Raw genomic sequence first — 17,363 nt, 5'->3', positions numbered from 1 at the left:
TGAGGCCTCCATCTGCACATCCTTCATTCTGTCCTTGGCCCTCCTTGGAATTCTTGGAAAGGTCACATGTTGTTAGAAGGAGTCATCCATTGAGGGGCCCTCCAGGAGAGGTGGGTGGGCAGCTCCTGTATGTGAGCAGAGGAACACAGAAGGGCTAGCAAGCTGGCCATGCGAATTTAGCAAAGAATGCCTTAAAACAGACTGTTTTAATTTTTTTTAAATTTTTGTCTTTGCTGCTCTTCACCCCCTGTGAAGTTACTTGGTATTTACCTCATAACATGCTTTGATAAATACAATGGCCAGCATGTATATGGTGCTTTAAGATTTTCAAAGTGTTCACATGTACAATCTGATTTGATCCACACACCAACCCTGTGTGGTAGGTGCTATTAGTAACCCCATTTTACGGATAAGGCAAGTTGAGTGACTTGCCCAGGTTGACAATGCCCATGTGTCTGAGGCAAGGCATAAATTCAGGTCTTTCTGACTCTGACTCAGGTCCTTTGCTCTCAAAAAACTAACATTCTACCTGGGAAGTGGGGAGGGCTGTGTACCATGTACAAAGATAAACACAAGGTAATGTGGTAGCAGTTGGGCCTTAGACTCAGGGTAACTAGCATGAACAACTGGGGGCATCTGGAAAAGCCCCTGCTCCATGAGTGATGTTAGCTGGTCACTGCAGTTTGACTTAGGAACTCATGTTTTATGAACTTGATTTTTAAAACTCAAGTTTTACTTATCATAGTCCCATCAGGAGCCCATCAATATGGTCAGGGCCTTTCTGGAAGGTTCCACAAGGACCACAGCTTGTATGTGGAAGTCATTTATTGATTGTAAACCTTCCTTTTGTTGGGGGGATGAGTAGGGAATTGATTTTTGTGACATCCCAAGTCTGAGCACAGCAGACTGTCTCCCAACCCCGAATTCCTAAGATTTCATCATAACAAAGTGAAGGCCTGTTATTTTTCTACCTTTTGTGAATCCCAGTCTGGCCACTCCATCAAACATAGGGCAGACAATGAGGAGACTGGATTCTGTGACACTTGAGAGAAGTAATAATGCAAATCTATTCCCTTCTTTTAGCTCAGAAATGCCATGGTGAATCGGAAGACGGGGAAATTTTCCATGGAGGTCAAGAAGACGGTGGACAAAGGGGTACACTTTCTAAAACATTCTTCCAGCCTCATTTAAAGCCAACCACTAGACAAAGTTAACTTTAAAGCTGATATCTGGAATAAATACTTCTCACTGGGGGCATTTTTCTCTTGTCTGTATTTATCTCCAAAAAGATTCCTAGAGTACCATTAACCTTCTACATATTATGTCCCTTTATTTAATGTTTTTATTTTCTGGAAAATGCACTTGGCAGACTAACACTCTTTTCTTTTCTCTATGACTTTTTTTCTCCTTTGATGTAGAAACGGGTTTTGGTGATGACAAATGACTACTATTACACTGACATCAAGGGCACGCCTTTCAGGTAGAGCCTACCATGATACCTGGCCATTTCATCAGCCCTATCAGTTGTGTTTGTACAAAAGCTGCTGACATCCACCGAATTCATCACCCAGAGATGATAAAGTAGCCTGTCAAAAGGCTGAACGGAGCCAAGGAGGGGGCTTTCCCATGATGCTCCTGGGTTTGTTTCCAGAATTGGAAAGATGGTCCTCAAAATCCCAGGGCAGCTGACTCTTTTGGCCATGGCTTTACATCCCATTCCTGAGCACATAGTTTTGGTGATTTCCGTTGAATACCGGGGCTGGGGACACAAGGGAGGAGAGGCATTGTAAGTGTCCAAAGGGTCCCTGGGGGTCTTCATCATTTAACTTCTACATACCTAATGAGTCACCTTTTGCCTTCTTATCTCCTTAACCTAAGCACAGTGCCTGTGAACATAATCTCTCTAGTTCCCTATAATCCTTCTGTTTTCATTTTTGGTATTGTCCTTTCTTTCCTCAACTAACTCAAAATCCTGATGTTTCCAGTAGCAACAATAGTGAAAACTGACAGTTTTCTTGCACAGTATCATGCTTCTAACAGTTTTTGGCAACTGAAATACTCTTTTCCCCATATTTTCATCTTCTGATAAACTAATGATCTGTATCCTTTTCTTAAAATGTGACCAGTTAAGCTATTTAATGATTCTGATCTTCAGTGTGTTGGTGTGTAAGGAATAGAAAATGTTGATTAATGATACCCTTCTCTAAGAAATACAACTTATTCTATTTAAAATGAGAGGCATTCTGAAGGATCATTAGTATGTTTTATTTGGAACTCAGAGATCATAAGCAGTATCTGAGTTGTGGACATTATTAACTAGTAAGGGAAACCTCTAAGTGAGAAAGCTATTTAAAAAAATAATGGTCTTAATTTAAATAAACCCAGAAGAGAACAACTATTAAACTAAATGAGAATACAATATATACATATGTATATCTATCTATCTATCTATATCTATATCTTTATCTATCCATCTATATATATATATCTATCCATCTATATATATATATATATATATATATATATATATATATATATATATATATATATATATATATATATATATAGTCACAAAGGAATGACATGGTCTATGAGGTTCTTGACCAATTCCAGATAGCACTGGAAGTTTGGGCTTTTGCCCTTGAGAAGGCATCCTTCACCCCCAGCCTAGTTTCTCTTGGAATAATAAGATGTTACCTACTAGAAACCTTGGGTGCATGAGATTCTTGGTCAAAGGTCAGAAGCACCTTGGTAGAATGCACAGGGGTTGGAGAAGAGCAAAGGGTGCATGTGTCTTCTCCTCTTCTGGAATTTGGAGCTGTTGGCCACACCTCTTAGAAACATACACAAACCAGCCAATTGTTGCTGGCACATCCCCTCAGAATCAGTTTTCAAGAAACAGTGAACCCAAGAATCTCAAGTCCTAATCAAGAATGCTTTTTTTTTTCTTTTTCTGTGTAAACTTCTGTAAATTATTTGGAGAACATGAAATGAGACTGTGAAAGTGGAAAAGAAAAATGCTGACATTCAAGCCTCTTCCAACCAGGGCCTGATCTCAAGGTCTGCTCTATCTCTCTGCACAGTTTAGGTGTGGCTCTCTCTAGAGGACATGGGAAATATTTCTTCAGAGGGAATGTAACCATAGAAGAAGGTAAGGTTCTTCCTCTCTTTTTTTCCTAGTTCTTTGGTATTATAGAGACACTTGTTGGGGATGGGGAGGCAGGAGGGCTAGCTAGACCTTTCTCCTATCCCCACTTTATCACTGCTGTTCACGACTGGGTCGATCGCTTCATTGGACATTTAGAAGGCAACAAGCCCAACTGCCTCATTTCACGTAGGAGGCTCAGAAAAGTTAAATAACTTGCTCAAGACATCAGAGGTGGCCAGAAGAAGTGGAAGAACTTGAAGCTGGATTCTCTGACTCTAGCACAAAGGCTTCTCTCCCTTGTGCCTTCCATGGCTGCCACAAGTCATTGGATTCTTTGTTCCCCTCATTAACTAGAGATGCAAATCTCAGTATTGGTAGTGCTTAGAGATCCTTTGAAGTACCCTACAGAAAAGCAATGAATTCTAATGGCTCTGCCACAAGCTAGCATTTTGAGTTTGGGCAAATTATGTCACTTCTCTGGTCTTTAGGTTCTTAATTAGTAAAGTGGAGTTGGAGTGTAGCAGGGATTCACCTTGCTGATTTTCTATCTGGAAGTGGATGTGTCTACACATGAGGGCACTATGAGATGTTGTGAAAACATGCACTTAGTCCAAAGGCCATAGGTCCTGGTAAAAGAACCAGGTAAGTCCTAGACCTAGATCAAACATTGTGACTCTCCAAAAGATTACAGAGAGGAAAGGAGGAAGCATTACTGTCTTTGTTATGGCTAGAAAATAATAGTGAAGATGATAATGACAGTAAAAAGTCACATTTATGTGCAGCTTTAAGATTTACAAAGCACTTTGCAACTATTAAATATTTATATCCTCACAACAATCTTGATGAGGAAACCGAGGGAGACAAAAGTTAAGTGATTTACCCAAGGTCACACAGTTTCTGAGGCAGGATTTGAACTCATATCTTCTTAACTCCAGGTCCAGCACTCCATCCTAACTGGATAGATCATTTAAATTATGAGAATGGGTGTAAGAGACATACCATGGTTGAGGACACAGAGCTGACTTGCGAGTCAGGTCAACCTGGATTCCAGTCCTGACTCAGACTCTGGCCAAGTATTATCCTCTCTGTTTCCCAGGAAACTCTCTAAGGCAAGAACTTGCACAAAAAGTGCCAATATGCCTTGAGGGAGTGAGTTTCCTCAGTTGAGAGTTGTCTATTTTCATGAAACCACAGGCACAGACCAAAATAACAAAGATGATTGAGATTTTAACCTCCCCAATTATACAGCGCTCTAAGGTTTCCCAAATACTTGTCATATATTATCTTATTTGAACCTCACAGCAATCCTTTCAGGTAAAGATACCCATCACCCCCTTTTATAGATAGGGAAATGAGGCCAACAGAGGTTAAATGACTTACCCAGGATGATACACATATTGCTTGAGGCAGTATCTGGACCGAGGCCTTCTGTCCACTATACCCTAAGGAGTCATTAGTGAATGTTTGACCACTAAGGGATAATAATGATAGTGGTATCAGCAGTTCCCAATTTGAAATGCTTTGTTTTTCAAAACTCTCCCCATAAATATGATACTAGGAAAAAGAAAAAAAACAACAAATAAACAATACTCCTTTGCAATGAGCAAATCATGCCAGACCAGTTTCAATGGTTTACAGTAATTGCTAGAATGTGTATCTATTTCAGCAACAGATTGTCTTTCTGCACTGTGAGTCATTTTTATTAACATGGCATTCAAGAGAGCTAATGGCATCCTAGGTCACCCTAACAGCATACAATGCTCAGAACAAGTGAGGTGGTAGTTATGTTATAGTCTACCCTGGTTAGACCACATATGGAACTCCAAGTTCAATCCTGGCAACCACATTTTAGGAAAAATGTTGACAAGCTGGAAATCAGCCTTTTTAAGTTTGGCAGATGACATGAAGCAGGGAGCAATCACCAACCTAGACAACATAAATGGAATATAAAGATATTTTGGCAGACTCTAACATTGAGCTAAATCTAACAAGATGGCATTTTAAAAAATCAATGCAAAGCCCTACAAGGGTTCAAAAAATCAATTAACAGGAATGGAGAAGGCTTGCTAATCATCAGCTTTTAAGCAAAAAATCTGAGAGTTTTAGTGTATTCCATGCCCAATGTGAGCCAAGAGTTTGCTATGTTGATCCCTGATTGGAAGATGATCTTAGGCTACACAAATAGGTCTTGTGAGTAGACCCTCTGTGAGCTCTCTGTACCCTGCCCTGGTGGAACATTCTGTTCTAGGAAACACATTTTAAGAAGGCCACTGTCAAACTGGAGCATATCCAGAGAAGAGCAATGAGGATAGGGAAGGGATTAATGATGAGGTCATAGGAGGATCAGTGGAAAGATCTGGGTATACTTAGCCAGAGGAATAAAAGTCTGGGTGGGAGGTGGATTTGGGAATGGGTAATAGTTATTTTCAAGTATTTAGAAGGCTGTCATGTGCAAGATGGATTAGAGCTGCCTTGCTTAGTCTCACAAGGTGAAATAATAAATAATGGACAGAAGTTGCAGAGAGGCATGCTTCAGTTTGTTATAAAGAAGAACTCTCTGACATAAAGAGCTGTCCAAATATTCAGTGATTTGCCTTGGAAAGTAGTGATTCCCCCATATTCAAAAAGGGCTGGAAGACCACATATCAAAAATATCGAAGCCCAGAAACCAATCAAGTTACTAGTACAGTGATAGATCTATGTGACCTATGACACTCTCCCAACTCTGATTCTGGGTCTTTTTTATTCTATTCCCATTTTCATGAAGGAATCCAAATCAAATAGTTATTAATTAATTAAAGCAAATATTAATTTGAAGAGCTAGGACATTTACTCTGCATATAGAAGATTCTAGAAGGATGGTAAGATCATATATTTGAAATTGAAAGAGAACTCAGAGACCATCTGGTCCCACTCCGTAATTTTAACAGGTGAATAAATTGAGTCCTAGGGATTTCCAGTGACTCTCTAAGGTCATGTAGTTAGGAGCAGAGGTTGTATGTAAACATAAATCCTCTGCCTCTGAAGCTTGTGCTAGGACATTTGTCATGTGGAAGACACAGTAAACTTGTTTTTCTTGGCCCCAGAAAGCATAGTCAAGAGCAATGGGTCAAGTTACAGGGATTCTGATTGAGGCTTGATATCAGGAACTACTTCCTGCAAATTAGAGCTAGCCAGGAAGTCTAATGGGCAGTCCACTGACAAATGATTCTCTATAATTGAATCTAATTTGGATCAGGCTAGAAGCCACTTGCTGGGGATGGGACATGGATTTTTGCTCAGGTCAGAGCTGGATCTTCTGAATCCCCTTCCAATTCTGACATTCTGTGGGTCTATGTTTCTTTTCATGAAAGGATGTGAACACAGACAGGTGGAAACATTTCTTCACTTTCTGTGTGGCTAAAGACACCTATCCAAAGGTGTTCAAGCAGGCAGTCTACAGTCCTTGACTCACTGGTTGATGACAGAAGCTCCTTCCTGGGCCATATATGTGTTCCAGGCAAAGGGCTTTGTCAGGGAGCATCAAGAAAGCAGCCATTGGCCATGATTGTGAAGTGTTAGATTGTCATTAGGCAATGTCTTCTTGGTGATGTGGGAGCCTAGGCCTCTGGGATGTCTGCCAATAAAGGTGAAAATAGACCAAGTTCAACTGAAGGCACTGTAATGAGACCCACCCACCCCCACCCCAAAAGTCATTCCCTTGGGGAAGAAGTGTTCCAGTGAGCAATGAGAAGGGAAGCCCATGTTAACCCCAGTCAGTGAGTCACTAAGCATTTATTAAGCACCTTCTATGTACCAAGCACTGTGCTAAGTACCAGGGATACAAAAAGTGGCAAAAGACAATCCCTACTCTCAAGGAGCTTATAATCTAATGACAACAAGCAAACGAATATATACAAACAAGCTATATACAGGATGAAGAGAAATAATTAAGAGGGGCAAAGCACTAGAATTGAAAAGCATTGAGAGATGCTTCCTGTAGAAGGTGGAATTTTGATTAGGATTTAAAGAATCCAGAGAGGCCAGGATGGAGAGAGGAAGAGGGAGAGTATCCAAAGCATGAAGGGAGCCAGAGAAAATATCCAGAGCCAAGAGAGTGGGCATCTTCTTCATTTTGTGTGAGGAATAGCAAAGTGGCCAGTGTCAGGATTTTGTATTTGATCCTGGAGTCACTGGATTTTATTGAGTGGACAGGTTAAATAGTTGGACTTGCTCTTTAGGAAGATCGATTGGAGTGGGGAGAGATTTGAGGCAGCAGCTCCTGCAATGGTCCGGATGTAAGGTGATGTAAGCATGTCCCAGGGTAGTGGCTGTGACAGAGAGGAGAAGGGAGGACATTAGAGACATGTAACAAAGGTGAAATCAGCAGGCTTTTGATCAATATTGGATATGGGGAATGAGGATGACACCCAGGTTGTGAACCTGGCAGAGTGGAAAGATGGGGTGCTCTCAGGAGAAATAGGAGAGTTTGAAGGGGAGAGGGTTTCAGGAGAAAGACAATAAGTTCAGTTTTGGACATACTGAGTTTAATGTTCTATAGCATATCGAGCTCAAGATGCCCGAAAGGCAATTGGAGATGTGAGATTGGAGGTAAGCAAGACATAAAGGCTAGATACGTAGATTTGAGAACCATCATGAATCCCACACTGTTTATGATGTAGTAGGTAAATGCCGGGGAATTGTCCCAGGAGAAATGAGACATATCCAGAGTCACACAGCCAGTGTATATCAGGCCTTGACCCCCGGGTCTTCCTGATTCTGAATCTAAAGCTTTACCATGAACTTGATGATCCAGCCACTGGGGCCCAGCCACAAAATCAAGTTTCTTGAACGTGATCGACCAAGACTTCAGTAAGTTTTCCAAACTAAAAGGAGGACTACCAATTAAAAAATCAAGTGTCTTTCAGGAGGCCCTGAGTGACATCATCAGGTCACAGTGACATCAACTGGATTAAATGCCTTCTTCTGGACTCAGAATATTGTTGTGCATTCTTTCTTCTGGCCAGATGTCCCATCTGGCTTTCTGTGTGCTCCCTACAAACCCTGTTCAGCATGAAAACAAAACAAAACAATATTCAATTCATTTGAACAAACATTCAAAATTCAGCCACCTCCTGCCATACAGACAAGGCTCATCCTATGGAGCAGTATACACCTTTCAATCAGATAGCATCAATGGACAATGTAGGAATGTGGTCCAGAGCTGAATTTGAGGTGATACAGCTGGGTTGCCTTGATGAAATTGCCAACATCTTCTACACACCCCCAAGCTCCACCTTTTTGTGAAAACCAAGGCCCATATTTTAAAATATCAGCTTTGTATTGGTCTTGCAGCATGGCAGCAACAGCCTAGAACAGTCTCTGAAGAATTAAAACAAACATCACTCAAAGGGCAGTGAAGAGGTGTGTGGTGGGTGCGGTCAGGCTGCACCATATGAACAATGGCAAAGATGACCAAAATAAATGACAAATGATGGGGATGGCCAAAGGAACAGGCATGTTGATGTACTGTTGGTGGACTAGTATACGGACTAAACCATTCTACCAAGCAATTTACTAAATACTGCATGTCCTTTGACCCCAAAGAAATAAAAAAATAGCTAAAAGTTCTACATGAATAAAAATATTTATAGCAGACCTTTTTGTGCTGGCAAAAAACCCTGCCAACTAAGGAGATGCCCATCAATTGAGGAATGGATGATTAAATTGAGATGTATGAATGGGATGGTATGCTATTGTGCTGTGAAATAATAGGTGATTTAAAAAAATTTAGAAAGCTTTCTATGAACTGAACCTGAAGGAAGAGAGCAGAACCAAGAGAACAATTCATAATATAACTTCAATGTTATAATAACAATTTCAAAATATTTTATAAACAGTTGAAGACTGAAATGAACAAAACCAGAAAAACAATCTATGCATTAAAGACAAAATCTGTGAAGAATGTAAGAATTTTGATCATTATGAAGACCATCTATGATTACAGAGGCCAAAGGATGAAACACACTCTTCACTTCCTGACGGAGAAGTGATATATTTGGCCAAAAGAAGGAGACATGCATTTTAAACATGAACAACGAGGGAATTTGCTTTGCTTAACTATGTATATGTTACGAAATACTAGTTTCTCCTCCTCCTCCTCTTTCTTCTTCTTCTTCTTCTTCTTCTTCTTCTTCTTCTTCTTCTTCTTCTTCTTCTTCTCTCTCGTAGGAGTGGGATGGAGAAAAATAGATTTATCTTATTTAAAGAACCACTTTTGAAAAAATAGAGAGGTTGGGAGGAATGATGGTTATGAAATGTATGCAGTTTCATGTGAGACCATTTTATTATTCTTTTTGCATAATTGTTTGATTTTGTTATAGCAGAGCTCTCACCAGGTAGGAGTCATCAGAAAATATATATAGTATGAAAATAAGACATATCAATAAAACATAATATAAATCCATATGTGTGTTCACACATGTGTTTATTCACTTTCTGTGTTTATTTTTATTTTTTTAGATTATTTATTTATTTATTTAATATTTTTAGTTTTTAGCATTGATTTTCACAAGAGTTTGAAGTACAAATTTTCTCCACATTTCTAATCTCCCCCCCCACTCCATGATGGCATATATTCTGGTTGCCCTGTTCCCCAGTCAGCACTCCCTTCTGTCACCCCACTCCCCCCATCCCCTTTTCCCTTATTTTCTTGTAGGGCAAGATAGATTTCTATGCCCCATTGCCTGTATATCTTATTTCCTAGTTGCATGAAAAACTTTTTTTTGAACATCTGTTTTTAAAACTTTGAGTTCCAAATTCTCTCCCCTCTTCCCTCCCCATCCACCCTCCCTAAGAAGGAAAGCAATTCCACATAGGCCCACATGTTAATCATTATGTATTCCACAATGCTCATGTTGTAAAAAACTAACTATATTTTGCTTCTTCCTATCCTATCCCCCTTTATTCAATTTTCTCCCTTGACCCTGTCCCTTTTCAAAAGTGTTTGTTTTTGATTACCTCCTCCCCCTATCTGCCCTCCTTTCTATCATCCCCCCTTTTTTATCTCCTTCCTCCTTCTTTCCTGTGGAGTAAAATACCCAATCGAGTGTGTATATTATTCTGTGCTGGGGTCAATTCTGATGAGAGCAAGATTCACTCCTTCCCCCTCACCTGCCCCCTCTTCCCTTCCTTCAGAAATGCTTTTTCTTGCCACTTTTATGCAAGATAATTTACCCCATTCTATGTCACCCTTTCTCCCTCTCTTGATATATTCCACTCTCATCCCTTAATTTGATTTTATTTTTTTAGATATCATTCCTTCATATTCAATTCACCCTGTGCCCTCTGTCTATATATATGTATATTCCCTTCAGCTACCTTAATACTGAGGTCTCATGAATTATACCCATCATCTTTCCATGTAGGAATGTAAACAAAACAATTCAACTTTAGTAAATCCCTTATGATTTCTCTTTCTTGTTTACCTTTTCATGCTTCTCTTGATTCTTGTGTTTGAAAGTCACATTTTCTATTCAGCTCTGGTCTTTTCACTGAGAACGCTTGAAAGTCCTCTATTTTATTGAAAATCCGTATTTTGCCTTGGAGCATGATACTCAGTTTTTCTGGGTAGGTGACCTCTGGAATATCATATTCCAATCCCTTCAATCCCTTAATTTAGAAGCTGCTAGATCTTGTGTTATCCTTATTGTGTTTCCACAGTACTTAAATTGTTTCTTTCTGGCTGCTTGCAGTATTTTCTCCTTGATCTGGGAGCCCTGGAATTTGGCGACAATATTCCTAGGAGTTTTCTTTTTGGGATCTATTTGAAGAGGTGATTGGTGGAGTCTTTCAATTTCTATTTTACCCTCTGGCTCTAGAATATCAGGGCAGTTTTCCTAGATACTTTCTTTAAAGATGATGTGTAAGCTCTTTTTTTGATCATGGCTTTCAGGTAATCCAATAATTTTTAAATTATCTCTCCTGGATCTATTTTTTTCCATGTTAGTGGTTTTTCCAATGAGATATTTCACATGGTCTTCCATTTTTTCATTCCTTTGGTTCTGTTTTATAATATCTTGATTTCTCATAAAATCACTAGCTTCTGCTTGCTCCAATTTAATTTTTAAGGTAGTATTTTCTTCAGTGGTCTTTTGGACCTTCTTTTCCATTTGGCTAATTCTACATTTCAAGGCATTCTTTTCCTCTTTGGCTTTTTGGAGCTCTTTTGCCATTTGAGTTAGTCTATTTTTAAGGTGTTGTTTTCTTCAGTATTTTTTGGGTCTCCTTTAGCAAGTCATTGACTTGTTTTTCATGGTTTTCTCACATCACTCTTATTTCTCTTCCCAATTTTTCCTCTACTTCTCTAACTTGCTTTTCCAAATCCTTTTTGAGCTCTTCCATGGCCTGAGACCAGTTCATGTTTTTCTTGGAGGCTTTTGATGTAGGCTCTTTGACTTTCTTGACTTCTTGTGGCTATATGTTTTGGTCTTCTATGTCACCAAAGAAAGATTCCAAAGTCTGAGTCTGAATCTGAGTCCGTTTTCACTGCCTGGCCATGTTCCTAACCAACTACTTGACCCTTGAGTTTTTCATCAAGGTATGACTGCTTGTAGAGTATAGAGTACTTTGTCCCAAGCTTGAGAGGCTGCACTGTTTTTTTCAGAGGTACACAGCAAGCTCTGCCATAGCAGCACTCCTCCTCCCCCAAGAACTGCCAACCCTGACCGGGCTCAGATCTAAGCTGGCTCTGCACTCCCACTCAGATCTTCCACTTAATTCCTCCCACCAGGTGGACCTGGGGCCGAAATCAACTGCAGCTGTAGTTTTGTAGCTGCACCACCTCTACTGCCCCTGGGGTGGTGGACAAACCGTGAACTCCCTTTACTCTGTCCCCGCAGCTTTTCCCACTAACTTTCTCTGTCGTTTTTGGTGTTTGTGGGTTGAGAAGTTTGGTAACTGCCACAGCTCACTGATTCAGGGCACTAGGGTCTGTTCCACCAGACTCCCAGTCTGGTTGTTCCCCGTGGCCCACGCTAGGCTCTACTCCACTCTGCTCCCAGGTCCGAGCAATAGACCTTACCCTGTGACCATCCAGGTTGCCCTGGGCTGGAGCCCTGCTTCCCTCTGTTATTTCCTGGGTTCTGCAGTTCTAGAATTTGTTCAGAGCCATTTTTATAGGTGTTTCGAGGGACCTGGGTTGGAGCTCACGGAAGTCCCTGCTTTCCAGCCGCCATCTTGGTTCTGCTCCTGTGTGTTTATTTTTAAAAAATTGTTTAAAACAATGAATTCCAAAGAAGTAAAAGGAATAAGGTACACTTTTAATAAACTTTGTGCCAAGAAGGAAAGAAAGGCTGATGATGTGGCAAGGACGAGAGAGTGGAGCTAAATGGCCAGAATGCTCCCCAGCATCCTCACAATATCAGCAGAAAATTAGGAAGGCCTCATGGTAGAACACAGGCAATAACCATATAGGTTAGGCAGGCAAGAATGGGCTACAATCTTAACCATAGGAAGGAAACTAAATCGCTAAGATCACAGATCTATTTAAGTATCTGACATACATACCAGGCACCATACCAAACTCTGGGATACCAAGACAGATCGTCAATAAGGAGTTACTAGACTATAGCCAGCCCCTTAGGAAGAAGAAAGTACTTAGTGTGCCACTCTTCAGGATGAAGACAAACAACTAGGGGCAGAATGAAGAGCAAGCAGAAAAAGAAAAACATAAAGACCAAGGACACACCTCAAATCATGATGTTCAAGATCTTCCTTTTGATGAGAACAAGTTGGTTTCAGGGAATAAGATTCCCATGCTTTGCTTCCAAGAAAGGGAAACATTAGCTTGATTATAGGAGTCGAACAAGATACAGAACGCAGGGTATGAATTGGGGGCAGGGGATGTAAGCTGAAAGTTACAATGGAGAGCCACATCAAAGCCACTGTTGTGACAACAAGTGTGCGTTAAAAGGCACAGGACTTATAGAAGCCAAAAAAGTACTCATCCTCTGGTTCTGTGCCTTAGGAAATCACCCTAAAGCACTCTGTCCACTTCTGGTCAGCACATGTCCACAGAGTTGCAATGGAAAACTGGAGTGAGCCCAGGGAAGAGGTGATTAAAGGGCTGAAGAAGTTCCACAGGGAAAAGTTTAGGATGTGATCACTGTTTAGCCTAGAAAAGAGCTGACTCACTGGGTTATGGTCTTAACATGTTACATGGAGGACTTAAAGAAGATGTAGAATGGTTATTCTCAAACTGGAGAAATGACGGTAAAAGGATGGGTTTAAGATTATACAGAAATTAATAGGGAAAGATTATTTATCAATAGACAGGACAGAAATCATACTGGAATGGTCCATCAAGGCAGGTGATGCAGTCCTGGCCACTTGGTTACTCAAGATGCCAATGTTCCATTCTCTTCAGATCCATAATCTGAATAGACATACCCCCACCTGAAGAAATTGGGCTGGGCCAGATGATCTCACCTGATCCCCCTAAGAATGTATTTGTGTCCTAGATGCAGAATTCTTGGGAAGGCTGCAGGCAGATGAAATGACTTTACTTAAAGTATTTGAAAGGCTCTTCTCTTTCATTCCAGAGAATAAAGCTAGTAGCAATGAGTGGACATTGCAAAGAGATCATATTAGAATAAATGTCAAGGAAAAACTTTGTAACAATTGAGGATATCCAAAAAGAGAATGGGCTGCCTCAGGAGCTAGCAGGTTCCATCTCTCTGGAAATCTTCAATCATGTCTAGGGTATGACATCTCAGGCATATTGGAAGTTAATTTTTCAGGTTTGAGTTAGATTAGCTGGTCCCTGAGGTCTCTGCTGGCTGTGTTAGCGCATGAATCAGTGCCCATTCCCCCAAAACAAGGCAAAGAGAGCAGGCAGCCACTGTAACAAAGTAGGAACAGCATGATGCATCTTTGATGGCTCACCAGTTAACTTCTCCTCTGCCAAGCAAAGACTCTGATGGGGCAGAAAGGCTGTCTGAGTGTTTATCAGTCAGAACCTTGCCTGAGAGTCACCTGAGCCCATTCACATCATGGGACCTAGATGAGCTAGCCTGGCAGCCTGCTAGAGTGGAAGAATTGAATTCTAATCCTGTCTCAGACACTTACTAGCTGTGTGACTTCAGACCAGTCATTTTCCATCTGGCAACCCAAGTTTAGTCATAAGTAAAATCAGGATTGAAATAGTCACTACCTCACAGAGTTGTTGTGAGGCCCAAGTTTGATGTGGTCTATAAGCAAATCTGAAAAGCTCAAAGGGCTTCTGAAAATTTGACCATTTTTTTGTGAACAATCTCAACTCTTGGTGTTGCTCTCTCAGCCCTTGCCAACATCCTTAAATCTCCAAAAGAGCTTTTCAGTCCAGCTATCGCTCCCCCTTTTCCCCTAGACAGTAATGGAAACCCCAACTGCAGCCCCTTTTTTGGCAGAGGCAGGGTAGGGTGGAAACAAAGTTGGGTATATAGACCAATGAGTTTATTAATATCATTTACTCTTTACGTGGAACCTGCTTCTACTGCGATAGATAAGGCTTTCATCTGTCAACTTCATTCCTAGTCTCCCAAGGCACTAACAAGTTAAGTAGCTTTCTTAGTGTCATGATACAAGTATATGTCATTGATAGGATTTGAAACCTGGTTCTTCCATCTCCTATGCCATATCTCCTCTGACCAAGGTCCAGTGGCAGGCCTTTCCACATCCACCAGGCTGTAGGCTTCCACATCTCTGAGCTCAGACTCTCGGGAATAATTCACACTAGCTAAAGCTGAAATTGTAGGAATTTGATTTGACATGGGTAAGGCAGTAGGCCAGAGAATTTGGAAGAGAAGAGGCCATCTGCAGGCAATCCATGGCATGCATTCTGATGACCAAGAGGCAAGACAAGTATGGCATCAAGGGAGAGTGGACTTCTGTACTCCTGGAGAGAAAGTTGGTTCCCTCTGAGGAAAAAGAAATCCCCTCCCTGGAACAAATTTTGTACCAGGGGGGCATATCCCATTTGTACCACATTAACTAAGCCTTTGATTAGTGGTAAAAATGTTCAGGAAGACTAGAAGGGGAAAATAACAATCAGAAAGAGAATTATTTCATCTAATGGAAGTGTGGTATTTAGAACAGTGTCTGATATGTAGTAGGTGCTTAATAAACATTTGTTGACTGAATGGCAGGGGCCAAAGATGTTAGCATTCCATATACTAGGCTGTTAAGCCTATCTAGCCTACTCCCCACAACAAAGAATACCTAGAAGAGAGGACCAAAGTGTTGCTTTCAATAATCCTAATGATTCCCCACCCCCCCACCCCCCCACCCCCCGCAATGTTAGCACTAATTAACCCATTATCCTTCCTTTCCAGGCCTGCATGACTTAGAACACCCTGACGTATCCTTGGCAGATGAATGGTAAGATTTAAACAATGCATAAATGTGGTATCTGTTCCCCGTTTTGGTTTCATGCTGTTTGTGCTCCCTGTGCCCAGTTCTCCAAGTTCAAAGGTACAGAGGGAGGAGGTTGGTAAATATTTACATGCTCATGTTTTTGGCCATGTCCTGTCCTCAGGTCTTATTGCAACACAGACCTACAGCCTGAACACCGCCAGCTGTCTCAATTAGATGCTATTAAGCTCTACCTCAAAGGAAAAGAGCCACTACTTCAGTGTGAGTCTGTTTTCCAGCTTATTTGGTGTGTGCTTTGAGGGGGTGGGGAAGAGTGGGGAAGTATCCCTCCCCCTACCAATGGGGAAGGGGGATTGATTCTAAAGTTCAATGACTTTGAATGAACTGAAGAACATATTTCAGGTCATCATTTCCAGGCAAGTTTTGCTCTGGCAGAAACAGGCAGTCATGTGAAATATAGCCGAAATCAATTTTTTCCAGGAATGGGAATGGGAGGAAGAGGCAATTTGGATCTTTGAAATCCACAGATAATTTGAGAATTTCACTTAACCCTTTGGTTCCAACATGTTTTTTTCCCAACTTGATTCCACAGTCATTGGTTAATAACTATGTAGGAATTCCACTAGTCCAAAGCATCGTGGTATGATGGGAGCCCTGGGATCTCAAAGTCTCAGTCAATAGCAGACAAGTTTAAGCAGGACTCACTCTTCTGGAAAGCCTTTGAGGACTCCTCCAGGGATAGACCTTGTATCTACCACCTGAGAACCAGCCTAAGTCCTTGTGATGACAAACTCAATGATTCTTTAAGCATTCTTTTATGACAACTTTGAGACCCCATCCTAGCCTTTAGCACAGAGCAGCAGAGGGAGGGCAACACCCTGACCCTGGAAGCAGAAGACTTGATTTAAGCACCAGCTTTGCTCCTTACTGTCTATATTGCTCTGGGCAACTCACGTCCTCTATCTGGACCTGAGTTTCTTTATCTGCAAAACAGTGGGACTGAGTGAGATCTAAATTTCTTTCCAGCTCTAAATCTATTCTTCTGTGACTGTAAGGTCATTGAAAAAGCTTACAATTGAGTAGGGAAGATAAAGGAAAAAATAAATGTTGGACAAGTGGAGAGGATACAATAAATGGATTAGAAAAATGAAGGATACAATGTTCTATGAGAGCACCAAAGAGGGAGGGAACCCACCTGGTCCTCTCCTCTCTGAGCAACTCTATGAAAATGCTTGGTAGAGTGACCTCACCTCTAAAACCAAAGTATCTGGGATGTTGTCCCTCCAACTCTTTCAACCAAGATGCTGGTAAAGTATCCAAGGTCTTTAGAGTATCTACTTTCCCTCTTTCCTTTGACATATAAAGAGCCTGACAACCAGAGTAGGATGCCTTGATCAAGGCCACAGAAGTCATTGGTAGCTGCACCAGGACTAAAATCCCAATTTCCTGCCTCTCAATTGGATTCACCTTCCCATATGACACATTGCGTCATGATGTCTCTCTCAAAAATGACATGTTTCACTTCTTCCCTTTATTTTTCCCTCCATTCTTTTTTATTTTCCCCAATAATACATAAGTTCCTATATATAAGGCCTAGACATGTGACTTTATTGCTATAGGAACTCCCAGAGGGCAAAACTTTTCTACCTTCTGTGAAACTTGTCTTAAAGAAACTTGGAGAGGTTGTGACCTGTCCAGGGTTAGGTAGCAAGTATGTGTCAAAGGCAGGCTCTAAACCATGCCTTCTTAGCTTTTTGTGTGTGCATGCATCCATGTGTATATGCACATATATACATGGGTGGACATGTGTAAGTATGGTCCCCAA

General features: G+C 41.0%; 1 protein-coding gene across 1 annotated transcript in view; it reads left to right on the top strand.

The window, feature by feature from the left end:
- CACNA2D3 (calcium voltage-gated channel auxiliary subunit alpha2delta 3) overlaps positions 1-17,363 on the top strand; it is a 748,342-nt gene that overhangs the window by 531,213 nt on the left and 199,766 nt on the right. Inside the window, exons 17-21 of the mRNA XM_036739688.1 lie at positions 1,084-1,155; positions 1,419-1,480; positions 3,084-3,151; positions 15,499-15,544; positions 15,702-15,799. Coding sequence (XP_036595583.1) covers positions 1,084-1,155; positions 1,419-1,480; positions 3,084-3,151; positions 15,499-15,544; positions 15,702-15,799 — 346 coding nt within the window. The remainder of the gene's footprint in view (positions 1-1,083; positions 1,156-1,418; positions 1,481-3,083; positions 3,152-15,498; positions 15,545-15,701; positions 15,800-17,363) is intronic.

This window comes from Trichosurus vulpecula, chromosome 9 (assembly GCF_011100635.1).
Source record: "Trichosurus vulpecula isolate mTriVul1 chromosome 9, mTriVul1.pri, whole genome shotgun sequence".
NCBI lineage: Eukaryota > Metazoa > Chordata > Mammalia > Diprotodontia > Phalangeridae > Trichosurus > Trichosurus vulpecula.
The sequence above is the reverse complement of the archived record's forward strand: the minus strand, read 5'-3'. Positions and strand labels throughout refer to the sequence as shown.